This window comes from Podarcis vaucheri, assembly GCF_965113315.1.
Source record: "Podarcis vaucheri genome assembly, chromosome: 1".
NCBI classification, from domain to species: domain Eukaryota; kingdom Metazoa; phylum Chordata; class Lepidosauria; order Squamata; family Lacertidae; genus Podarcis; species Podarcis vaucheri.
The window spans coordinates 86,397,090-86,424,264 of NC_138759.1; the positions used below are offsets into that span (position 1 = coordinate 86,397,090).

Below are 27,175 nucleotides of genomic sequence, written 5' to 3' on the forward strand. Positions count from 1 at the left end.
CCTGTCAGGGGAAAAGGTGGGATATAATAATAATATATAATGCAGTTTTTTTAAAAAAAGATTTAATTACAAAATAGGCACATATCTGATTTCCAGTTGTATGTAGTGCAAATAGGAATGAATACACATATACATATGTGTAGCTGTGATCATAACTACAAGAGAATGATAGGCAGCTTCCTCCTGTGCAACCCACTTTGAGGGCTCAGTCTTTCAGCCAATTGAGTGAAGAGGAAGGGTTTCAAAAGCTGCATGGAAATACAACCTGCCCTCATAACAGTTGATTACAATTTACATTGTGGAGTGGAGAAAAGGTGGAGAAAACTTGGAATCTGAGAACATGCAGAGAATTATAGTTCATTAAAAAAATTCATTATGATTGATGAAGAAACCTGATAACGTGGATAAGCAGACATTCTGGATGGAAATTTCCTTGTTAGGAACCATTTATGATTTCTTCACTCAGTACTGCTACTGGTCCCTTTCTGTTCCTTGGGGCAGGAAATTACTATGCTAAGTATACTGATGGCACCATTTGAATAATACAAGTGAACAACTGGTTAGATTTGATGCAAGATCTTTATTACAGAAATAAAACATTTACTTGTAAAATGTTCAGTTATGCAAGCAGTGTTAATGCTGCATTCATAAGCATAATTACTAGCAAGCAAGCCCCATTGAACTTGGTAGGAATTAACTTTTGAGTACAGATGCTTAGGATTGCTTAGTGCAGAAGTTATTGATGGGATGAGGAATCTGAGTTAAGGATGTGGCTAATGTACAGAAACGGATATCAGAAGAATTGTGGTTACTATAAGGGGTGCACCTGAGGGATAGTGCATGACTGCATTGAGGGTATAGAACTAAAAGAAGATTTGGCTGTACAAGAAGTTGCATGGATTTAACTTTGGATCTTCTTGGAATTAAATTGGTTTAATTGGCCTCTACTTTCACCCATGAAAATATCACTCCTTAAGAAATCATACAGATACAGATATATTTGTGAGGATAGCTATTCCAGTGTACAGTGTTCACCAGTCTTTACAAAGGAATTGGTGGTCATGGACATTAAATCAGTAATTAGCTTCATAAAACTCTGTTAAAAGGGAAATCAAACTCTGATTTTACCTACTGCAAAAACCTTGCAAGTACTTAGTTAACTGAAGTAGGTGGTCCTATACATTGTATGACATCAAAATATAAGCACCAGCTAGGCATTGGACCCACCAAAACTGGGGAGCAGAAAAAGGGGAGGGGTGGGAGGGCATGTAGCAAGTAATCAGGATAATGGGGCAAGGCTTTTCCAGGAGGTAAGAGTTTAGGCAAGTGCCTTATTGGGAGGCGAGGAGAGAGCCAGATAAAACAGTCTTCTCTGTCTCCAGCAGCTAAATTCTTCCAGCAGCTCCTGGGGCCAGAAGGCATATGTGATTCATGGAGTTCACAGCAAGGTGCACATGCCTTTACGCTTGATGTCAACAAGGGAGAGCAACAATTGTAATTTGCCTTCGGTATAGGGAGGGTAGCGAACGGTGTTGATTGCCTCCAATCCCATGCAGCGTAAGAGTGTACCACGTTCATGAGTGAATGTGTCGAAGCTGAACTTGCCATGGTACTTGCCTAAGCCACTGTATCCTGCAACAGAAGAAGAAAGCATACAGTTCAGATCCTGCTTCCTGGCAAAAGCTTAGTGTTTGCCCAACAGCCTGGGCATGGCCCAGCCAGATGGGTGGGATCTAAATAATAAAATTATTATTATTATTATTATTATTATTATTATTATTATTATTACTACTACTACTACTACTACTACTATCAATTTCTCCAAGCCAGATTGCAGCAGGTGTGCTCAGAAAGAGTTCCCTTATCACAGCCCTTGATGTTTATCTTCAAGGCATTTTCAGGGTTTTGAACCCACTTGGCAATGCATCACAACCTAAAATCATTGACTAAAGATAATCTAGTATCTCTGGGCACCACACTTCAAGAAGGACACTGACAAACTGGAACGTGTCCAGAGGAGGGCAACCAAAATGGTCAAAGGCCTTGAAACGATGCCTTATGAGGAACGGCTAAGGGAGCTGGGCATGTTTAGCCTGGAGAAGAGGAGGTTAAGGGGTGATATGATAGCCATGTTCAAATATATAAAAGGATGTCACATAGAGGAGGGAGAAAGGTTGTTTTCTGCTGCTCCAGACAAGTGTACACGGAGCAATGGATCCAAACTACAAGAAAGAAGATTCCACCTAAACATTAGGAAGAACTTCCTGACAGTAAGAGCTGTTCGACAGTGGAATTTGCTGCCAAGGAGTGTGGTGGAGTCTCCTACTTTGGAGGTCTTTAAGCAGAGGCTTGACAACCATATGTCAGGAGTGCTCTGATGGTGTTTCCTGCTTGGCAGGGGGTTGGACTCGATGGCCCTTGTGGTCTCTTCCAACTCTATGATTCTATGATTCTATGATCTTATTACCTGATTCTACCTGCAAACAGTATATACTTGGATACTTTGTTCTGATGTTCGGCAAGACTTCCCACTTTACTATCACTAGTGAAAATGATCCATGGAGTGGCACATAAAAAAGAATAACCAGCTTTTAAAAAATGTAAAGAAATTCAGCTGCAGGCCTCTGCACGCTTGCCTTGGAGCAAGACTTCAGCTTAATGGAGCTAATGTCTGAGTAAACATGCACAGGATTGTGCTGGACATGTGAAACACATTCCTTTGATTAAGCCTGCCATATGAATACTGGAGGGGAAGGAGATGCTGCATTCTGGCAGATTTGAATACAAAAATTTGTTGCCATATTCCTACGGAGACAGGTGGTTATCTTGGTGTATATGCTGCAAAAGTGTAATGTCTATGTATACAAATTGTACCTATGAATATGAAGCAACTACTACTTCTAGAACTAGAGGTATTGGGACCTGGCCTGAATTGAACAGTGATTCTTCCAGCCCCACAACAACAAAGTTAACCCAGAAGGATTGCTATAATTTGGTAAAGGATGGGTTCAAAGCCTAGAGCCCTTCCTGCCAGCAGATCCCCAGACTACAGCTTCTAAATGGCACGCTGGGATGCATGTTTGCAGCTAATTCCCTTTTCTATTTTGCATTTTGTGTGTGTAATCAACAAATGCACCAAGAGCAGTACGGAAACCTTCGAGGCCTTTGGCCTTCACCCATGGGAAAGGAAGGAGTATCAAATTGGGAGGAAGCATGTGCAGAGGTAGGGGAAAGAGACAACATGGGGGAGAAAGGCCTTATTCATACCTATGCCACCAAATGGTAAGGAGACCAATGTTGAGTATATAATGGTATCATTGCCACAGAAGTTGCCACTGCTTGTACAATTCAATACGTGGTTCACAACCTATGGAGAGAAAAAGAGCAGAATAACATCAAGGGCCTTGTCCCTGGTAGCCTCAAGTTTGGGGTTTGATAAGTATTAGCTTTTGCAATTAGAGACACTTCCAACCATTTATTTTCTTCAGAGCTGCATCATCAAACTTGCTCCAATAATAGATGTTTATTGACATTTTGCATCTCAAAACCCAAATGGAAAGTCCCTTACCCTATGAGGTAGTGCTCACTGAGTACTGTCTGTTTTTGTGAGTCGATACATTTAATAGGGTTTTTCCATTCGTGTTCTCTTAGTCCTTTCTAAAAGTTTCTGTACTGATGGCAGTGTCTAGCAAATCATCTGTGAACTGCAATGCAGGCATATGCAAATGTCCCATATGGGGCTCAAACCTCAAACACCACACTCTAACCAACTGAGCTATCCAGGGGAGATTGTGTTCAGTAGTGTCTCTATGACAATCATAGCAGGTGCTCTGACTTTTAAAGGATGCAATATCAAATGCTGTGGGGCTACTGTCTAGAAGTTTGCTAAATCTAAAGCAGGGGTAGGCAACCTAAGACCTGGGGTCCAGATCCGGCCCAATTGCCTTCTCAATCCGGCCTGCGGACGGTCTGGGAATCAGCGTGCTTTTACATGAGTAGAATGTTTCCTTTTATTTAAAATGCATCTCTGGGTTATTTGTGGGGCCTGCCTGGTGTTTTTACATGAGTAGAATGTGTGCTTTTATTTAAAATGCATCTCTCGGTTATTTGTGGGGCATAGGAATTCGTTCATTTATTTTTTTCAAAATATAGTCCCACCCACCACATGGTCTGAGGGACGGTGGACCAGCCTATGGCTGAAAAAGGTTGCTGACCCCTGATCTAAAGGAACTGCAAGACATGTGCGCACAGCTGATGCACTGCAGGAGTTGCAGTCCTCTGTTAATAAACGGACCCCTTGCATTCAGAGTCTGGATTCTTAAAAATAAAATTACATACAACTCAGGCTTCTGATAGATAGAGGCAATGAGTGGGAAAGTTTACAGAAGAACTAAAACGTGCGTGCAAATACATGTCAAAATGAAATAATAGGTGTCTGCTGCACTAGCACCATCTGCTGGCCATTTGCAGCAGTTTCGGCAGGAGTTTACGTTTCAGAGGCAGCCAAGTCACCCCAAACAGGAAAACAGTAGCGCGTGTTACATTTTGAAGATACATCATCCAACTGTTTTCAGTGCCCATTTGGTGAATGAATTCAGCAAACGAGGTTTTGTGAGTCTAATACAAGCCAAGTCACAAGGGATCTGGGATCGGCCGCAGCTCACTGCCCAGCAAATCCTTGTTGGCAAACATGGTGTTGCCACAATGCAGCGCAGCCCCTTTACTGGGGCTGGGAGGGTGAGGTTCAGCGGCAGAGCTGATTTGTATATAGAAAGTCTCAGTGGGTTTGATGGCATCTCTAGGTAGAGACAATGCTGAGCTGGATGAGCCAGTGACCTGACTGTTTAAGGCAGCTTCATATGCGCCTATGAAAAACATACACATCAGGGGCATGAATTGACACTTAGGACTGTGGCACAGTTTCCATTCATTTCAATGGCATTTGTATAAGAACTTCTCCCAATGGATTGTTCCCATGCACTGTATAGGGATCTTAATTCACTTATGCAATATATCACATTTCAAGGGTTTCCCCCCCCCCTTAAATAAGGTGGTTTATTTTAAATGTGAACTGAAATTTTGAACAAAAACAACAAAGAGTCTTGTAGCACATTAAATTCAAGCTGAAATGCTATACAGATTTTCCTGAACAGCAAAGAGCAATCCAGACCACTAGGTCTGCTGGCTAGAAGGGGTTTGGATGTTGTGGACGTTGCATGGGGTAAATCACGAGCGTGTCTGACCCCTTGCAGATTTCCCCACTTTGAATTGCACAGTATGCCTCCACTTAATTCAGTGGAACTAACTTTCACATGAGCGTGTGTATAATTGTGTTGGAATGGCCATTTTGCCACTGTTCATGTGACATATGAAATTTTTGAAATTGAGCTATTGTTCTTTATTCATTCATGCTGCACAAAAGTTAGCTTCTAGAATTTTCATGCAATCTAGGACCTTTCCACTCACCTTCTCACTGGCTAGCACAAGACATTGCATTCTGAAAGTGTGTGTGTGTGTGTGTGTGTGTGTGTGTGTGTGTGTGAAAGAGAACTTGCACTAGCATCAGACAAAAGGGGTGCACACCCTTCAGAGATCTTTTAAAACTAAAATATACAAAGCATTGGGTACTCCCTCCTCTTTAAAAAAGAAATAGTGGGCTCAAAATCTCGCAGGTAGGTGGGGGAATGGAACTATATTGCAATGTCTGAGCCACTATCCAAGGAAGTACACGGACACTAACGCTGTCACCTTCCCCACATCCAAAGCTCTCCCAATATTCATGCTACTTGAGTGCAGGAATTGCTGTTTACCAGCAACTCTGGCTAGGAAGAAGGATTTACCTTGAAAGGCGGTTTTACAGAGCACACTGTCTTTTGTCCAGAAGCCAGAAGCCTCTGGGTGTGATTTATGCCACTGATAGATATAATAACTGGTGTATTTACGGGCTGCTTTGAAGCCATGATTAAAGTCTCCGCCACCACAGCTATCTAAATAAGTTAATAACTTCAAGTACACCAGCAAGGTATTCTAGCGTGTCTCAGCCACACTCCCTCACTCACTGCAAAGGTAGTTGGGCTGCCAGTTTGGCAAATGAACCTCTTGCTCCAAAATTACTATTCACTGCTGAAGGGACAAAACTGAAATATGGCACACTTGCTGGTTTTTTAAAACCCTAAATCCTCAGCTCTACTTTCTGTCACTTGGTGATCACCTTTTAATGTTAAGCTAAGGGACTGGGGAATAAATAGGAAGAGAGTTGGCCATAGACCAAATTCTGAACTACTGCTCTGCAAACTATTTTTCGAACAGCTGCACACTAGATTACTTGTAGCACCACTTTATGGTCCTTGTTCTGTGTATAGCTGGATACTTCAGTACATTTTTTATTTTATTTTTTAAAAAGGCTTAGTGGGCATGTGTTTGTATCCTTGTCCATCACAACCACAAACAACCTCAGGTTCTATGTCTGTAGGTCAGAGCAAATTCACTGCTGTCAGAATTCACTGTGGTCACAGATTTTCACGGGACAAATATAGATTGTTCTTTCTTGCTCAGGCTACAATCCTATGCATACTTACTTGGGAAACAAGGCTGCAACCCTCTATGGAAGTAAGCCCCTACATGTTTCTTAATAATGCTGTAGCTAAGTCTTCTTTACCTCCATGGAATTCACTTCTTAAGAAACAAGCATCGGGCTGTGCATTTACCATATACACAAACATTTGTTGTATGTTACAAAGAATCTGGAGGTCCAACATGTCTCCTTGCCACCGGTGCACTGTTTAAACACTGTGGGCATGCAAAGATATGCTGCTGGGAGCTGCTCCGTGGACATTATACCAATGTTGATACAGCCAAGCACAAGCACATTTTGAAAGCAGCACCACACTTCTCTGGCTGGTGGCAAGCTTGGGTCACATTCCTGTAACCATCCCCAACTTCCTGGATTAGGAGAGCTCTAACCCTAAAGCTGATCAGAAGGTCAGCGGTTTGAATCCCCGCGACAGGGTGAGCTCCCGTTGCTGGGTCCCTGCTCCTGCCAACCTAGCAGTTCAAAAGCACATCAAAGTGCAAATAGATAAATAGGTCCCGCTCCGGCGGGAAGGTAAACAGCATTTCCGTGCATTGCTCTGGTTCGCCAGAAGCAGCTTAGGCATGCTGGCCACATGAGCTGTACGCCGGCTCCCTCGGCCAATAAAGCGAGATGAGCGCCGCCACCCCAGAGTCGGCCACGACTGGACCTAATGGTCAGGGGTCCCTTTACCTTTACCCCTAAATCATACCTTGCAGTCGCAGGAGAAGGCATAGGCAACCAGTGGGCGTTGCTTTCTATTGATGTAGTGGATGGCCTCGTCCAAGTCTCCCACAGTGAAAATGGGCAGGATGGGTCCAAAGACCTCTTCTTGCATGATCGGCTCCCACTCCTTCACATCAGCCAGTACAGTGGGGGCTGCAGGCAGAAGATTGCATCAAGACACATTATATTCTCAGATTGCTCCCATGCCTTCCAATTCAGCCATGGCCTTCGTTTCACCCAAGGCTGCACTTCCCAGTGCACAGGCCCACAATATGCCTCTGAATGCCGGTTACTAGGGAGCGCAAGTGGGTCCAGTGCTCTTGTGCTCAGGACCTGCTTGTGGGCTTCCCCCTAGGCATCTGGTTGGCTACTGTGAGAACAAGATGCTGGACTAGATGGGCCTTTGGCCTGATCCACCAGGGCTCCTCTTGTGTTGTTAAATGTTTTTAACATATTTTAATTCTGTTTTGTTACATTGTTTACTGCCAAGGGCTCCTTAGGGAGAAAGGGCAGGATATAAATGTCAAAAATAAAAAGGGGGGGGAATATCAAAGAGGGTCTCCCGGTCTTTTCCCCACCCCAGGCTCCCTGTCATCAGGTCACTTGCTCACCAATGTAACGGTCACACTCATCAGACTCTCCACCAATGGCCACTCGGCCGCATTCCAGGAATGCTCGAAGGCGCCGGAAGTGCTTATCGTCGATCAGACGGCCAAAGTCAGGCGAATCCTGGGGGCATTCACCGTAGAATTCACGGATAGCTTGGCGCAGGCAAGGCATCAGCCTCTCCTGCGTTTCAATGGTGCAGATCACATAGTCTGGTGCAATGCAAGTCTGGCCAGCGTTGAAGAACTTCCCCCAGACAATTCGGTTGGCCGCGTTCTGGAAATTGCAGCATTTATCCACGTAGCAGGGGTTTTTGCCCCCCAGCTCCAGAGTCAATGGGGTCAGGTGTTTGGCTGCTGCAGTCATGATAATCTTTCCCACGCGGGGACTCCCTGCAGAGGGATGGCAAGATTTAGTGGAGTCACGAGAGAGATACACTACTCCCCAAACTCCCACCTCATATTCTGCACCAAGATAACCCCAAATCATGTGCTTAAAGAAAGAATCTGTGAAAAATGAATTCTGGAAATAACATAGCCCATATTAAATTTTTCATAATTTGCTGCCGTTCCAAGATCAAGGTTTGTTTTTTTAAAAAAGTGGAAATCTGACATTCTGTTGGGATGTGGCTTATGAGGATGCTTTAATTTTATAAGCACTATATAAAGGGTGATGGTAATAAAAATGGAGGTGGTTTTTTTACATAAAAAAAGAGAGATCACCTGTGAAAAAGATGTAATCAAACTGGTTCTCCAGGAGTTTGGTTACCTCTTCAGTGCCACCTGTCACTACAGCAAAGGTTTCCTGTAAAATAAGAGAAGGTTCACATTAGTGAAATTCATGCAGGATAAGGCTACCAGTGGCTATTGTTATGAAGAGTGCAGCTCTCCAAGATCAGTGATAGTGAGCCTCTGAATACCAGTTGCTGCAGAACAACGGCAGGAAAGTGATGGTGTGCTCATTCCTCCCTGGCAGACCTCCCATAGCGATCAGGTTGGCTACTGTGGACTAGATCCAGCACAGCTCCTCTTATGCAATTCAGTTAACCACTACCACCACCACCCTCCTGAGAGATAGTTCAGTGGTGGCCCCTGCGCCACCACTTGACAATACCCATCACACCGGGGAAGGAAGACAACTGTAATGCTCGGGAGCAGGAAGAAGGCACGTCCAGTAAGTTGGCATCAGTTGTGCTCTGAGAAAACAAGAAAGAACCAAGGAACTTACTGGGTCAAGATAACAAGGCAGCGCTTCGGCAAGAAGCCTTTCAGTGTGGCGGGCTAGCTCTGCGGGTTTGAGAATCACGCAGTTCCCTGGTGGGAGAGAAGGGACACATTACCATAACGACAGGAGACAGAAAGACTACAGCATGCCTGGAAACAAGGAGCAGCAGTCGCTGCCACTGTAAAGAGACCAGTGGAAGAAGGGAGATGCTGTGAAGCACTAGATGGAGGACCTCTGATGGTTTTTCACTCACCAGCTGCGATGGCCCCCACAAGAGGCACCAAGAGAAGATGGATGGGGTAGTTATAGGGTGCAATGATGACGACCACGCCGTACGGGTCCTTGCGGATGAAGGCACAGTCAAGCTTGGTGGCCTATAGGGAAGTGAAGGCACACACAAAAATCTATGAAGCAAGTGGAGCAGAGTGAAGAAGAGTGAAGCGAGTTGTAGAAATGAAAGCCTGAATGTGCATTTCAACCATTGCTGATCTTTAGTGCGAAAATGCATTCAGTCAACACAGCTAAAATGGGGCACTTATGTGATCTTACTAAACCCGTGGGAATTTGAGTGCTGCTGGCACAGGAACTAGCTGCTGGAGGGCCCCAGTTTGAGACCTTACATACAAATAGATAGATAGATAGATGATAGATAGATAGATAGATAGATAGATAGATAGATAGATAGATGATAGATAGATAGATGATAGATAGATAGATAGATACAGTACAGCAATAATAGTGAATGAGTTAAATGACTCCTTTGAACAGAACATCCATATAACAGTTTTGAAAGGGCACTGCACAGATACAAGATCCACCCCCAGTTTAATGAGCACAGCTCCTAGACTTTTCTCCCCATTTAACACACGAGGTCATCTTTCCTCTTTTCTCAACTCAGCCTCCTTACCAAGTTCTTGCTCACGTTCTCATCCTTCATCCAGCAGCTCAGGTTGTTAAGGGCATTGTTCACCTCACTCCTTGTGAAGGCAACCTCAGCGACCTCCCCTTCGAAATGGGGCTGTACAGAGGACGCAAGAAAGAAAATACATTAGCAGAGTCCATTCTGGGCTGAAGAGCCACACCATGCCGTAACCCTTGTGGTTCCTCTGATCTGGATGACCACACTCACCCTTCGCATGTCTTGATTCAGAGCATGCAGGAGATCTGACCTCCTCTCCTCCAGGAAGCGATTCAGGGCCTCCAGCTGCCCTTGCCGATACTCCATGGGACGTGTCTTTCCCGTCAGCCAGGTGGCACGCAGGCAGTCCACAAGGCCAGCATAGGGGTTCATTCTGGAGAGAAAGCAGGTGCTCTCATTTATTTATTTTACTTATTTGAGGCTTGTGTATATCACTTTTCATTGTATGGCCCCAAAGCAGATTGAAGAGCGGCTGCAAGACCCCCATGGATCATTTATGAAAACACCATCACCTAAATCAGGATGCCCCAGAATTGTATCATCCTTGATGGGTGTCTGCTTTCCTTATTTTGTTTATTATTGTGTGCCTACCTGGGGAGAATCATCTCCTGCTTAACAGCTTCTCGTTCTATTAATGTAGATGCACGAAACCCTATTGTGCTTCAGGAAAGGGTCAATGAAATGTTTCTCCTTCGTGCTCTGGAGTGGGGTGTGGGTCACGTTGGGGCTGGTATGCATATTCCACATACACAATAGGGTCTGGTATTTAGGAGCTACCACCACATTTACCTCACAAACTCAGATGATAACGGTGACATTCAGAGAATCAGCGGAGCCCCACTAAGAACTGGCTGCTCACTGGACAGACTGCACATTAGCAATACTTGCCTCATCTGTTCAAAGTCAAAATAACTTTGGGCTGCACTGGATTGTTTAACCCACCGCGCCACCCGCGTGGTGACTTTCTTAGTGCTTATCCATAAACCAGTTTTGCCAGTCTGCTTACATTGTGCCTGATTTGCAGCTGGCTTCACGCTTCCAGGCGTGGGCAGCTGAGCTAGCAGTCTTGATCTGCCTGTTCTTTCTTTCTTTCTTTCTTTCTTTCTTTCTTTCTTTCTTTCTTAAGTCCTTTGACCAAACACATAATATAATCTCTCTGTGGACTGAAGCAGCTTTTGTTTCAAATTTAAACAAGGCTTGAGATCACACTGTCTCCCTTGGAAACCCTTCCCTGATACTCAGTACAGAGAGTTTAAAAAAAAAACCTTTGTACCTGTTTCCAGATGCAGGTGCTCACGAGTTTTATCATGATTGCATGTATTCCAGGGCTGTGTCCATGCTCAAAGGAAATCTTGCCCTGGTTGACACAAATTGTGTGTTTCTCAGCAGATCAGCTGACTGACACATAGAGGAACTAGCTGACCCAGGTAAGGCAAATGCAGTGCAATTATTGAGCAAACTGCAGGACATGCCCCCATTGCAAACCTTTGATTGCATAAACCTTTCACGTGGTATTCAGCTGAGTTTTACACAGAGTAGAAATGAAGGGACCTAAGAGTTATGTTCATTCATTTCAATGAGTCCACTCTGAATCAATTCATCTGAATAGGTTTTTCATGATGGTTGTGGAGAAGAACAAATTGCATTGGAAGAAGTCTCAACAAAACACCCATGCCATGGCAACCCAATATTACATTATGTATTTTTGTGTTTTTATATTGTAAACTGCCCTGTGATCCTCAGATGAAGGGTGGTATAGAAATTCAGTTAACAACAACAACAAGAAGAGCAACAACAACAACAATGGGGTGGTTGTGGAAACTGGCTGAAACAACTAGAAAATGGGCCTGGGTAGATAAACAGTGTGGCTTCTTTGCTATGCCAACCTTTGTAGTGACTCCTACAGTCCTGTTGTTGGTTCACTTATAATAGGAAGGCAGCAACCTATTATGCTTCTTGTATAGAATTGGAGCACTGGGCATGGATAGAAAATGACAAGCAACTATGTAAAAGTGCATACGTTGCAAACAAGTTATATACATGCCAAAATGACCTGTATTGTGGTGGAGCAATCATGGGTTGTGTGACCCATTGAAATTAATAACCACGACTAACTTAGGTCCATTAATTTCAATGGGCCTATTCTGAGCAAAATGCAGTTGGATGCAACCCCATTTCTCAAAGCACGTGAATAAAATGCAAAACTCAGCATGTAGACTTCATAAAAAACTCAATGTTTTTTGTGAAAATGAATGGGTAAGCTTGCATTCTGTACTCTTACAGTAGTATTCCATAGTATCAAACACACAAATCCATTAGAAATAATTTGGCATAGATTTAGATGGTGCAGGACACAAAAAGAAGGAAAATGTTGGCTAGGGCAGCCGGTGAGAAAGATGGAGAGAAGGGAACTCAGCAAGGCATAGGGAATGTAATTCTGAAAGTCCACCTTTTTGTTTTCTTTTTTTAAATGAACTATGAGGCACACACTCACCCCAATAATCTTAGGAACTGTAGTTTGTGAAGGAAGCAGGGAATTGTAGCTCTGTGAAGCTTAAACTTCAGTTCCCATGATTTTTTTTCATGGGCCATGTGTTTCAAATGTACATATGCAGTCTGAATCTTTCATGGGCATTAATCACCAATTTTCAAATGTTTTCCCAAGCCGCAAGGATCAAAAACCTACCTTAAGAAATGTTGAGATATCCAGGGAGGCAAGTTCTATTTTAGGGTCTAGTCTAGATTGTGTATGTCATGGTATGGTTCCCTATGAGTAGCTCTGCATATAACGCTGTTTTATGCATAATTACTTAGCATGCATTTAGGTGCTGTAAAATATATATTTTAAAGCAGTTTTCCACTGAGTTGAGTGGGACAAGTTCACACGAACAATGACACCTTTAAAATGCAAAGTTCTTCTACAATTGTTATCTTGCTTATCCTCACAACTGAACTATGAACTTAGTTGTTATTGTTCTAATTTTTACAGATGGGAAAATAAGGGTGTGAGAAAGTGATGCTCACAGGACTATTCTAGCGAGTGCCTAACTGTAGCAGGGTTACTACAGTTTTTCTTGGCAAAAGCTGCATGTATAGGTACTAAGCATGGGCAACTTCTACAAGTACAGAGATACAGTAAAAGGAGGAAGTTGCTTTCATTGGTGATGATAATGATGCCTCTTATATCAAAGTTAAAGGTAAGATTATTGGGGTGAGTGTGTGCCTCCTCTTTGGGGAGAGGTGGTTATATTAACTGAGTCCCAATCTATACTTGGCTTTCTCTCACTCTTTCCAACCCCCTTGTGGGATGCAATGCTAAGCACCTTTTCCTGGAGCCCCACTGAATCATCTGACTGTAAGGTAGGGCTGCTATACATCCGGATCTTTCAACTTTTGGGTTTTCCTAAAAAAAAAACAATTTTGGGGTACGTAACATAAATATGCACAGAATCCAGGTGCAGTGTGACTTATTTGTGTATCCTCATCAGACTCTGAAGTTGTGACTATGTACTGTACACATACCTGAACTGAACAGAAAATAGGGTCCAATAAACACAAGAGATCCTTTCTAACTTGTCCTCTCAGTGCCCATTCCTTACCTAGATAATTCACCGCCCTTGTTGTCTTGGCTTGGACTAGGAAGGTCCTGGATTTTTTGTTGTTGTCCTGAAGAGCTCCCTGCTTGTCCTGAAGAGCCTCGTCCTGAAGAACCAGAGCTCCCTGCTTGTCCTGAAGAGCCAGAGCTTCCTGCTTGCCCTGAAGACCCTCGTTGTTGTCCTGAAGAGCCAGAGCTTCCTGCTTGCCCTGAAGACCCTCGGTGTCCTGAAGAGCCAGAGCTCCCTGCTTGCCCTGAAGAGCCAGAGCTCCCTGCTTGCCCCAAAGAGCCTCGTTGTTGTCCTGAAGAGCCAGAGCTCCCTGGTTGACCTGAAGAACCAGAGCTCTTTGACTGTCCCGGGAAGCCCCATTGTTGTCCTGAAGAACCAGAGCTCCCTGCTTGTCCTGAAAAGCCTCGTTGTTGTCCTGAAGAGCCAGAGCTCCCTGCTTGCCCTGAAAACCCTCGTCCTGAAGAACCAGAGCTTCCTGCTTGCCCTGAAGACCCTTGTTGTCCTGAAGAGCTACAGCTCCCTGGTTGTCCGGAAAAGCCTCGTTGTTGTCCTGAAGATCCAGAGCTCCCTGCTTGCCCTGAAGACCCTCGTTGTTGTCCTGAAGATCCAGAGCTCCCTGCTTGCCCTGAAGACCCTCGTTGTTGTCCTGAAGCGCCAGAGCTCCCTGCTTGACCTGCATCACTTTGGAGAGGAATTTCCTGGAATTTGTGTTGTTGTGGTTGCACCCCTGCACCTTCTGTGCTCTGCATATCTTTAATTTGTTTGGGGATTTCTGGAACTTTGCGCTGTTGTCTTATGTCCCACTGTCCTGAGAATACACTTTGCACTATTTCTCCAGCTAGAAAGAGAGAAGAAAACAGAGTAAGTCAACTGTGCTCTCTGACTGGCAGAAATTCCTATTGGCTTTGGGTACGATTGCACCTTCCCAGGGAAAGGTGGAAAGTGTTCTATTCTTAAACAGAGCTGACTTAGGTGGTTCTTAGCTTGCATTGGTGTTATGTCTATGGACTCAAAATAATTCTAAATTCTCAGGGGACATTTGCACCTTGTCTTGCTCAGTGCCTCAATTTATTTATTTATAGTGTTTCTGAGTCACCCCATAACCAGAGTTCTCTGGGTGGTGCAGTTTATTTAAATAACAGCATTTATTGTTTTAAAACAAACTTAATCCAGAAGTTCTCAAACTTTTTTATCTGGGCCATACTTTCAGAATAAAAATTTTCTTCGTGCCACATCAGTTTTTTTACTGATAAGAAATACATTGGGACAATATACATTCTGCAATATAATATGTTATAAAGAATATAGACAATCTATTTTAATTGTTATAATATAATGCAGTTAATGAGGAAATGAAGGACCCATGCTGAGAGAGACGGAAGTCTGAAAGTATGGAAGAACTGTATTTTATTTATATGCAATATTTATTTATTTTTGTAAAAAAAAAGTTATTTCTACATAATATATTTTTGCTAACTGACGGGTGGTGGGGTTTTTTGTACTCTTGTGATACAATATTTAAAATCAATAAAATATATATATAATAAAAAAAGAAAGAAAGAAATACAGTGGGAAACACAACTAGGATTATCATCAATATCACTTGCTCCCATTTTGAGAAGATATTTATCCATATTCAGCAAATAAAAAATATTATTTTGATTCAGTACTATACTTCACTGAAATGTTTAAATGTTTCTTTGATTGCCCTTGAATCTTCCTACGACACTTGCCATCCTCTCCTGCCACACCAGTGTGGCGCACCACATCCTTTGAGTACCACTGACTTAATCAAACCTAAAAATCATAGCACAACACTAAAATGATGTAGGTGAACTAATCAAAATGCACACACACTGCACAGGGCAAAATAAATTAATCAGAATAACAGCCGAGACTCACATAAAGGATATCAATACAAGGTGTGGAAATGATGCTCTAACAACTTTACAGTCCCTAGAAGAAAAGAAAGGTCTTCGCCTGGCACTGGACAGCTATTAATGTGAACACTGTTGAGCCTCTCTAGGGAGAAAAAAGGGAATTTCACCAATGAAGGGAGCTTCTCCCCATCATTACACCCAAAGCCCACTGTATATGTTTGGGTGACAAAGCAGCAAGGCTGCCAAGTGGACCCAGGCATTGCTGTGCTGGCAAACAGCCTTGCTTGTTGGAATGCCCTGCATTGTACTTTTCTGCACCTCAGCTTTTCCCTTTTGCGACCGAGCACATTCTGGATTTGACACACACACCCAGGTGGTAGTCAGTCTCACCCTGGCATTGCAGGGCAGTGACTGCTACTGCCCCTAGGGACTGGTAGGGTGGAAGATGGGGATCAGCTGTAGGTGGAGCAAGAGCCAATTACAGAAAGGGCCAACTCATGCTAGGTTTGTCCTCATCCTCCCTGCTGCTGAATCCTACAAGGGACCACACTGAGACAAAGGAACTGACCGGCAGTGCCACTCCCTGGGCTGGTTGTAAGTAGTAAGGCAAGCATGGGAGGGCTGGCTGGTGGCAGACTGGTTAGTGTGGCCGTGCCCCATAAGCCAGCCTCCACTATTAGCAGGTTTATATAAATGCTCCCTCACATTCCTTCCTGTAGGTCAAAAACTAGCACAGCGGGCAAAGGCTACTACATTTCTTTCTTTATGTGCACAGATTTGCAGGGACTTTTATATATGGCAGCCACTCTGCAGCGCAAAGTGTCTCAGGACATTCTGCAGAGCATGTTTGCCCCTTCAAATGTCTTCTAAAAATCAGAGGACGAATTTCCTTCACACAAAAGTCTGGTACTCCCATAGCATCTCAAAAAGCAAAGGATACATAAAATTAGCCAATTTCTCTTTCTTTCCCCGCCCACCCTTGCGCCGTTGACTCAGGCCCTCTCTGAGCTATGTTTCAATTTTACGATTTGGCATTCCCAGTCTGACTCTGAATTCCTGCCTTGCAGTTCATTTCTGCAAGAAATAAGTGTGCCTGTTATGTTTACTGGTTGCTAGTGAACATAGGAAACACACAGAATGGTCACCTGGAGGAAGTTCATGCAACGTGTGCAGCCTAGAATGAAGTCCCTTGTATGAGTCAGTATCCTAGGTTAATCAGCGCATTCTAGAATTAATTCCTGGTTTAATTAGAGCTGGTTCACAATTCGTTAATCTCCTCCACTCGCTTGCAGTTGGAGCATGGAGATTTGGGACTTGGATCCTGACTCCATGAGCCCTTAGTGGGGGGTTGAGCTCTGAATTCAGAGACCCTTGTCTTTGAAACAGATTGTTTTTGTTTTTTACTTCTACACATAAAAACAGTAATATGTGAAAGACACTTATTGAAAACCAGAAGATAGCATCCATCCAGAAGAGAATGGTGGAGTTATTAAGGGTGGGGCCTTAATGACCCCTCGGGAATCTGCTTGTTTATTGGGCTTGCAGTGAGCAATGAGTGTCCTAACTCTGTGTTTAAAACAAGATCGCTGTCCACATAATGTGTCACGTGGATAATAGCTGACTCAGATTTTCTGGCTAGAACTGCCTCAGAACTGGCTAAACTTGTCTTGAGGAAACAAAGCATGAGTATGAAGAAACTGTCTAACTAGGAGAGACTAGGTCCCTTCCTAGAATCTGAGACTTCTATGATCCACAAATTGGTGTAATTGTCCTCCTCATTCTGCATTAAAGTAATGGAGGGAAATCATTTTTTCTCATGCAATAGCATCACAAGCCTGAGGTCATCTCTTGACTCCTTTCTTCCATTTGCATATCTCTCACGTGCAGTCACAACAATCACATCATGTCTTCCTTTTCAAGATCTACTCTTTCCTTTCTGAATCTCCTGCTAAAGACTTTGCACATCCTTCTGGTAGTCTCTCCCCTAGACCAATGTTTTTCATTGTTTTTAAACACTGCTTCTGATAACCTGAAACATGATACAGTGCTGTGGGCCTTCTTCCTACTGTATCTTCCTCTAGTCGGTTGTAAATGCATTGGCTAAAACCATGTTTTCCTTCAAATGTTATGACCCTGTCAATTCTCTTCTTAAATCAGGGACAGGGAGCCTGTGGTCCTTCAGATGTTGAACCACAGCGCCCAGCATCCTTGACCACTGATGGTGCTGCCTGGATCTAATGGAAACAGGAATTCGACAACATCTGGAGGGCCACAGGTTCCCCATCTCTGCATTAAACCTTTCTCCTTAACAGGTTTCGCATCTAACCTACCCTCCTTCCTTTTGAAGTTTTCTTTGAACTGATTCATATATTTATCATTATTTACTTCAGTAAAAATGTCTCTTGGTTGCACCTTCATCTGCAGACATACAAAGAGAAAGAAATAGAAGGCTCCAATATGTATGTTCAATCAATAATTCAACTAAATACATGATCTGTCTTCACTGAAATTTCAGGGTGGCTGATTCACACATGGAAGCAAGTAATCACCTGGTGTTTAAAACACATGGAAGGAAGTGCTACAAAACAGATGGTAAGAAGCATAATTAACTTGCATAATTCGTTGCCACAAAACATCATGTTGGCCCTTAGCTTGAATGGCTTCAAAAAGCAACTTCAGGACAAAACAAATTCATGGCGGTCAAGTCCTGTCAATGGTTGATAGTTATGTTCACTAAATGGAGCCTTCATGTTCAAAGATGGTGTAGCTTCTGCTCTGTACCGGTGGCTGGAGACAACCTGGTTCTAAACAGACAATGACATCACCTTCATGCTTCTTCTGTGTGAGCTTCCATAGGTGTTTGGTTAGCTGCTATTGGAAGCAGAGTACTGGAGCAGGTTGACCTTAATCTGATCCAGCAAAGCAAGTCAGCAGGCAATGAATATGCCTGGAATTAATGCTATCCCCTAGCCTTCCTTTCAGCATAGTCATTGCTTCCTCTCATGTCATCTGCTGCTAGCCCCAGAGTGTCCTCCTCATACTGTTCTGGCATGCTGTTCCCTATGAGTGGAATCCAGTTGCTGCTGTTTGTTGGAATCCAGTCAGCTTGTGCTCACAAATGGACTTTTGATCTGGCAGATTCGTCTGCTAATGAAAAAGGGAAACAATTTTGTTGTTGTTGATGATGATTTGTTCTTCCCCCTTGAGGCCCAATGCCACCTTCCACCATATTCTGGAAGGTCACCCAACCCTCTGAGACCAATTTTCAGAGGGCATTGGGGACTATAGAAGGGGGGATAGACAAAAACTGCCTTTCTTCTTTTTCTCCTACCAGAGGCATCTATTCAGTCAAACACTAGGGACATATAGGAAGCTGTCTTGTACTGAGTCGGACCAGTGGTCCATTTGCTCAGCACTGTCTGTACTGACTGGCAGTGGTTCTTCACTACTGAGTTTTTGTTGAATGGATGGTTGGTTTGTAAAGGAAAAATGGATTTAGATTGTAAAGTTGTTTGTTTTTAAAGAGAAACCGCTTTAGGGGAGGGTGGTTCTTAGAAACAGATGGCTTTTGGCTAAGCCAGGGGTCAGCAACCTTTTTCAGCCATGGGCTGGTCCACTGTCCCTCAGACCATGTGGTGGGCCGGACTATATTTTTTTGGGGGGGGGGGAATGAACGAATTCATATGCCCCACAAATAACCCAGAGATTCATTTTAAATAAAAGGACACATTCTACTCATGTAAAAACACGCTGATTCCTGGAATGTCTGCAGGCAGGTTTGAGAAGGCAATTGGGCCACATCCGGCCCCCGGGACTTAGGTTGCCTACCCCTGGCTAAGCACTCATTCTTCTCAAGTAGCTCTTTGAGGTTTGTATGTGTCTGACTCTCATTGCAGTCCTACATCTAGATGCGGCATGGAGAAGAAATCTGATTCAGTTCACATTTAAAGGAGAACTAACCAAATTTGTACTTTCTGAAAAAATGTGCAAACCTCAACACCAGGTATCCTTTGGAATTCGCAGTTATCTGAACTTGGTGGTACAATTTTCTAACCAAAGTTGTTGTTTTTACAAAAAAAAATCATATATTAGGGCATAAAAATGAATATATTAATGAAAAGAACAAACAAAATTGCATTATATATTGGGAAATTGCTTGCAAAAATGTGTATATTATTTAAAACTGCTTACAGTTTTTTAATGCTGGTTTCAGTGTATGTGGTTTTTTGCTTAAAATATTGTAAGCCACTTTGAGTTGCTGTGGCAAAACAAGTGACTAATAAATCTAATTATTAATAATAAAAAATAAATTTAATTAATTAATGTGTATAGAAAAGAAACTGATAATAAAATGCTGACAAATTTTCATGATATTTTAAAATGACAAATTGCTGCGGAAATATGGAGAACTGAATTTAAGATGAGAAACTCAGAAAACTCAAATTAACAGATCATCTATCTGTAACCTAGATAGAGGATTTATCTGTTTTTGAAGCTAAATTCAATGATTTTGTGCTGCTTCAGGCACAAATGTTTCATGCATCTGCTCCAATCAGTTCCCTGCTAAGAATGTCGTCAGGGATATTTATGGAATCACTGATAACTTCATATGACTTGTCAGGAATAGGGTCTTCGTGTTTTAGAATTATTCCTTCCTTTCAGAAACATTGGTGAATACTCTGTGCAGAGTAGTGGGCAATGGCAGAGGAAGAAATGGGTCTGCTTGATCAGAGTCTGGAATTATAGGGGAGCCTAATCTACTTAATTTATTTGAGTTCTTTCCAACTGAATTCTGCTCAGGGCAGATGGACATGAATGAACCTAAGACATCTGAATTAACTTCAATGGGTCTCCTCTGAATATAACTAGTAATGGATGAAACCCCTTTTCATCTGTCACTTTTTACATGATCTAACATATCTTTTGCATGGCTTGAGTTTTCGAACAGCCCATTTTTTTCCTAGAAGTGGATCTGGTTGTCTATTTTTTATTTTTTTTAAAAAGCCTTGATGTGGGTGAGTTTGTGCTGATGCATGTCTGATAATCTACCAAGAGTTCCGGTTTGCATGTTATCTGATTTTCTAGATGCAAATAATATAGGCTATCAAAGGGCGGGCATAATTTACCATGCTCCAAATTTCCTCCGGCTCATAGCATTTATGATTAATTGCAACTTGTTTTTGGCTCAGCCCTATTAAATGTTAGGGGGCGTGTGTGTTTTCTTTTCATTATGTATGCCAATCAATTTTTGTGGTTTTTCTTTATGCAAGGAAGGTTCAGCACGAAGGATGGTTTGGAAAAACTTAAGTACGGTAAATAAAATGACAACAAGTGAAGTTTCCTCTGAAAATCAAGGGCATTCTGACTTATACAGCCTACGTGTCAAAACAGCCTGGCCATACAAAACCATTGCAAAGTAGAATAAATAGCATGCATAGTGGTGCAGAGATAGTTAAATGAACCGAAATGTCATTTTTCACAAGCATCACCATACCTTTCCTTCTGTAAACGGCTTTACTCAGATTACCTCCTTATGCCTTGTCAGAACTGACTCAACAGGTTTTCCCCTGTACAATGCTAGATTACTGTGCTGTTTTGTTCCATTTAGGATATAAAATAGTATTCTTTTTTTTACACTAAGCTGCCTAATAATCTTGTGGGTGTTGTCTGCAGCCTCTGTGGGGCCCTGACAAATAAAGCTTGTACCTTGGTTCATAGAGCAGTGTTATCCCCAAAGCTGGCATTGTATTTACCTGAGCAGTTCTTGCCACTCTGGTAAAAACTGATACCCCAATTTAAGGCATTCATACTTTCTGTTTTAATTCGGTTCATATCAGTTCCTATGTCACATTTTTAGTACTGTTCTAGTTATGTCTTCAAATTGTGATTGTATAAAACAATAAATTCATATGTTAAACTCAATGTGTTTTTTTAAAAAAATAAAGTAGTCGAAATGAAACTGTATGGCTACTGAGCACTTCACATCTGGCTATCTATATAAACATTTATTTAAATTGGGGAGAAGGGTTACATATTGGTATTTTACTATAAACAAAAACAAACCCCAATCAAATTAAATTTACTGGACAATGCAGTGTTTTTTTGTAATGGTCAGTTTCAGAAACCTTTTTTAAAGCTTAGTCTTACTCCAATATAAAATTGACCTGTTATATAATATGACCTAAGAGTTTACTGACATATGTTGTTGACCAAGTTGGTAAAAAACAACAACCCAGCTGCTTAACTGGAAGCTAGGAATAGAGAATCTAAACATTTCTTTGGAGTCAGTGGGTCTAAAATTGTTTCAAGGTTACCTCAGTATTGCCAATACCATACGTAAGTACAGAAATGTGTTCTTATCACAACAAATGTAATATAGGCATGTATGGAAACTGTTACCATTGCCATCACCCTTTTTAAAATACATGCAAGCACAGACTCAATCCGTTTTAAAAGTATTTTAAAAGGAAACAGAGGACTGCAAGAGCTTCCACTAGTACAATGGGGCTTCCCCACTGTCTCCCCTCATGTGCCCCCCACAAATTTGGCTTGGGGGTCAAGGGAACCCCTAAAGCAGCACATGGCGATGAAGATGGGAGATTGTTCCACCTGGCAAGCTGACAGAACAACTGGGAAAATGTGATATTGAATTACTCCCACAAATTCAACATCTCTGAAAGAAAATGTCAGATACACATCTGCTTTGTAGTTGGGGAACCGTGGAGAGGGCAAAATGTCATGTGATAGCCTTCAGTGTCTTTGCTATTTACATGAGGTCTCAAATCACCCGTGAATTAGCTCAAATTGGCTGCCTCCCACCTTTGCCTTTGCTGAAAACGAAAATACTTTATGTGATTCCTTGGAATTGTTGAACTCTGTTGCTACCATTTGGTTATCTGTTTAAATGTAACTATACCCTGCATTTTAGTTATAGAGATTAATTAAACAGATAATATAATTGTATTGTATTCTACTTGTATGTTTTTCTATTGCTGTCAAACCAGACTGTTTCAGAAACAGAGAGCTGTCTGGGCATCCATTTAACTTACAGAACCATAGAACTGAATAGTTGGAAGGGACCCTGAGGGTCATCTAGTCCAACCACCTGCAATGCAATAATCCTGTTGCCATGTAAACAGCCAGCTAGTCAACAACTTTTTTTGTCAATTGAAGACCACTTCAGGCAAGAGAGGGGAAGGCCAAAGCCCAACCTCCCCTCCTAAATGTGGCAGGTTGCCACATCCCCTTGCCACACACAATGCTCCTTCACACCCCTCTTTCCCTCTGGGGAAAGAGGCAACATAACACCACCCAGGAGGCCAGATTTGGCCAATGGGACTCCAGGTGTCCTCCCTAGTATCCAGATTCCATTGAACCTATTACAGCAGGAAGGAGAGATTTATGCCCCCCCAACATGTTGTTGAACTACAGTGCCCATCATCCTTCACCATTGGCAGTGTTCACTGGGGTTTATGGGAGTTGGAGTCCAACAACACCTGGAGGGCAACAAGTTCTCTGCCTTTGCTGTCATGCTCTCTCTCTGTTTTTAGTAAGTAGGGCAAATTCTGAAAAACTATAAAACTGCAATATCCTTTGCAGGGAAATGCTATTGGGTGGAATCAAAACAACAGGAAATTGCTCAGTCACTGCAAGCATCTCTGCTTTCCTGATGGAGGAATCTCCCCTCTCCTCCCCTTTCACACTATTATCCTGACTCCCCAGATCTGATGTGGGGAAGGAGAGGGGAGAAAATCCCACTGTACTAGTGCTGGTTCTCGCTAGCGCAACTGTTTCATCGAATCTTGCCTATAATTTTGATTACCGTATACCATTTCCCTGGTAAATATGGGGAGCAGGAGACAGATAATTACTAGTTCCCTCACCCCAGAAATTGCTGTTCTTGCTCACAATGGAAGCTTTCCTGGATGTTGCTAACAATGGACTTTTGGTCTGGTTCTAGATTTGTCTTTTTTCTGCCTAGACAGAGAATACAGTAACAGCATTCATCCCTCTTGGGGCTCAGGCAGGATTCATCCCAGGAGCCCCAAATGTTTCACAGACAAAGTTCTCCTCAGTGTCTTGGATAAAGGAGTCCCAGTGATGTCTTCTGAGGGAGAAGCTAAGGGACATCACAGCAGCAAATACCATCATGTGACTCAAAGTCGCTGTTGCTCAGTAGATTTCTGAATTTTCCTTTGTTCAAGTAACTTCCATAGCATAAGAACAAAAGCCATTATTAGTGATAGGTTGCCCAAAAGCCCTTCATAGCCAGAGGGTTTGGCGAGTGCACTCAATGCTGTGAACTACCATGACCTCTGATAGAGTAGGTTGCCATTTGCCTCGATCCTAATACAGGCCAGACACTTTATTATTTTTAATGTTAATATTTGCCAGTTTATCTTCTTGCAAAGTAGTTTAAGGGGACTGACATTAAAACCAATTCAAAGCAACAATAAAAAACCTACGATTCAAGCAATACATATAAAAAAACACTGCAAAACAAAAAGGCAGGACTACGGGCCGTGCCCCACTAAAAGACACCACAGTGCTATTCTTCAAATTAAAAGGCCAAAAGGCCAGGAATAGAGAAAAGGCTTTGCTTGGTGCCTAAAGCTGGATAAAGATGGCGCCAGATCCCTGGAGAGTGCATTCTACAAACTGGGAGCCACCACTGAAAAGGCCCTTCAGACTCCCTATATGGCTTTATAAAAACTGTTGCTAAAATAGCTGTCATTGTCAAATGTCCTGCTGGCCAAACATCCTCAATGCTTCCTTAGCTATACAGTCCAGCCAAAGGCTCAGGCCACACATCAACATTTCCTTGTGAAGCTTCTTTTCACAATGATCCTATGAAGGAAGCTTATTATTCCCATTTTACAGATGGAAACCAGAAGCTGAGATATAGCAACATTGGGGGCCTTGCAGTGTCTAGAACCAGGACTGCATCCTGCATTTCTCAGATCCGATGCAAGAGCACCAATATTTTATCTGTAATTTTCACTAACTCATTTCCGTACACAACATCCCCTCAGCCATTGACAACACTAGGGATGTGCAGATCTGAACATGCACGTAGAACATGCTGTTATCCTTGTCCTCTCAGCTATCCAGTTCCTTGAAGATGAGATGGAACTAGCACCCCCTAGAGGGACAAATCTGGATCTCATCCAACCAACATTCATAGTAGTACCTCTTTCCATTGCTGCTGCTGCTGCTGTTGTTGCTGCAATCCTCAGCCTGTCTTCCTGCTGCTTTATGTCTGGCTGGCCCTGGGTGCTACTGATGAGAGGAAGCCTCAGCACCTTATTTGTTTCTCTGGGAACTATCTTTGACTCAGCGCATTTTTGCTTCTTTGTTTTTCCTGCCCTTCATCTCTAGGGGAGGTGATTGGGTGCTGGCCAATCCACTTAGCAGCTGATTGGGGCTGAAGGAGATTGGGGCGGGGCCTCTGCCCAAACCACAAGATTAAGCGGTGCAAAGGATATGACTGGAAGGGTGGGGATAACCCATAAAAGGGCACGTGGAGGCAGTGCTGGCCTTATGGAACTGCATGGACACAGCCTAGAAGGCAGGAGAACTCATGTGAAGGCAGTAGGACCTTAAGTGTAAGAAAGAGCCCCTTTCCCCACAGACACTATTGTTTCCTTTGCAGGACAATCCTGAAGAAGGTGACCTGAATGTAAGAGGACATGTCTCTTCTCCCCACGGACAAAGCAAATTTGGAACGTAATTTTCTTTGCCCATCTCTCATTGTTGCCCAGGTAATAGTGGTACCCCTTTTGTGGACCTCTGGCCCAGAAGTTACTTTCTTTTACACACACACACACACACACACACTTCCTTGAGATGCATTCTGGAACATACTCCCCTACTGGCAAGCAGAGATTCTTGGATTATCATCGCTGTCATTGTTATTTTGAGGCATACTAGAATGAGATGCATCTTTGAAACACCGCGATCCGAATTGTCATAATCCTGCACATTGCACAGGAGCCCTGCCTGCTCTTTGCACACCTGGAAATAATTCGTTTGCTAGATGGTGTCATCTTTCAGCACATAATGAGAGAGTTTTGGTCTTAATCTGCTTGAAGAGGGCTCTTAATGAGCATCCTGCGCTGGAGGCAACAGGGAGGGCTGGAAAACCTTTGACACATTTGCTGTGTACTTAGAAACCACAAGAATCTTATCATGGCTGATTCAGGTATATGTGGCCCTTGGACAGCACATGATGGGTATGGCGTCTCAGTTCTGGAATGCCTGGAAATAGCAGGGTCACTCTTTCCAGATAATCGGAATTCACTTCTGAACAGTGTATTCCTGTGGCCAGGTTGTAAGGAATCAATGTATTTCCGTGGCTGTTCTTTTCATTCATTTTAGTACAGCCCCAATTCCTCTTCCTCCCCAAGAAAACTTATTATAAGATTAAGCAGCAGTATCTTATACAATGTTTTTTCCTACACACCAATACATGTGTGCATATTACAGGTGGCACCTCACACATATTGCAGACGCACCATACATGTACAGCACATTTAAAACACATTTTCCTTCCAAAGAATCCTGTTTGAGGGCATCATCATGTGGACTACACAACCTGAATGGGAACACTGCAAACACACAATAAACTCAGGTGTGGCAAGCCCAAAATTGCATATGTTCAGTCTTTTTTCCCCCTTCCTCCTTGCAACTTTCAAAACAAGTATGTTAGAAACAAATTTCTAAATATGTTGCCCAGTGTAAACAGCAATATGGAATAAGCATGGACAACGTAATGTTTGAGATGCACTCTATATAGGGTACTGCTGCATGATTTTATAAGGAGCCTACATCAGAGGGATGATACAGAGATAGTTGGCCTGACTTCTGATGACACAGATTTGACACATTTTGTATTTCACTGGGGCAAATACGGATCTGACAAATTTTTGCTGCCTGAATGCTGTTTGTAAGCAACAAGTTGCAGTTTGACTGGCTCTGAGCAACCATTGCAAAAGGATCCTTAGCCAACTAAGCAGCCTGTACATGCTTATCAGGGAGCAAATGCTTTCAAATCTCAAAACACTGACTCAGACTAGCTTATTGCTTTCTGTGTAATAGGTCCCTAGATTCAATTGACTATTGTTTAAATAAAAGTGGTCTTTTTTAGGTGGGTCAGAACACACTACTGGGTCAATGCCTGATCTACAGTGGGTCACAACAGCAGCACTACCAGTATAACAGCATATGGGAAAGAAAGAAAGAAAGAAAGAAAGAAAGAAAGAAAGAAAGAAAGAAAGAAAGAAAAATGTTTGGGTTGAAAATGGTTCCCAGACCTGAAAAGGCTGAAAACCGCTGCACTCACCAAACAGCCCACATAGCTTTTCTATAACAGCAGGGTATGTATTCAGTGCCTTGAATGATTTATGATGTCCTGCAGTACTGGCAGAAATAAAGACGTTAAAAGCTGCTTTTGTAGCCTGAGTGGGTTATTGTTGATTAAACAAGCTTGAAAGACAAGGTTCAAATTATAGTTACTGAAGTGGGTTTAATTATGGTTTATGAAGTACACATGTTGTACATTTCCTTCAAGCACATTTGCTTTGTACTACAGGCAATGGGGAAAAAGATGTGCACTGCATTTTATCAATCTGATTTAGAGATTATT

General features: G+C 42.7%; 1 protein-coding gene across 3 annotated transcripts; it reads right to left on the minus strand.

Moving 5' to 3' along the window:
• Positions 1–560: 560 nt before the first annotated feature.
• ALDH3B1 (aldehyde dehydrogenase 3 family member B1) lies at positions 561–24,855 on the minus strand. Of its 3 annotated transcripts, none has more exons than XM_082214808.1 (12): positions 24,722–24,855; positions 14,325–14,489; positions 13,646–14,045; positions 10,257–10,419; positions 10,035–10,145; positions 9,381–9,501; positions 9,131–9,216; positions 8,626–8,707; positions 7,909–8,295; positions 7,284–7,450; positions 3,268–3,367; positions 561–1,632 (listed from the first exon to the last, which is right to left on the minus strand). In XM_082214808.1, exons 1-12 carry the CDS (start codon positions 24,729–24,731, stop codon positions 1,439–1,441), a joined length of 1,986 nt encoding a protein of 661 aa, XP_082070934.1. In that variant the 5' UTR covers positions 24,732–24,855; the 3' UTR covers positions 561–1,438. The 3 variants fall into 3 exon arrangements, with proteins under 3 accessions (XP_082070934.1, XP_082070933.1, XP_082070932.1); XM_082214807.1 differs by having other exon boundaries at positions 13,646–13,762; positions 13,811–14,489; XM_082214806.1 differs by having other exon boundaries at positions 13,646–14,489.
• Between the last annotated feature and the right edge of the window lie 2,320 nt (positions 24,856–27,175).

Bases quoted from the DNA above. Each gene is read 5' to 3' on its own strand.
- ALDH3B1 (XM_082214806.1), bottom strand. The intron at 10,420-13,645 runs GTAAGGAATGGG...CTTTCTCTCCAG, and splicing joins AAGGGCGGTGAATTATCTAG to AATGAACCCCTATGCTGGCC. The intron at 3,368-7,283 runs GTATGATTTAGG...TTCTCTCCATAG, and splicing joins CCTTCTCCTGCGACTGCAAG to GTTGTGAACCACGTATTGAA.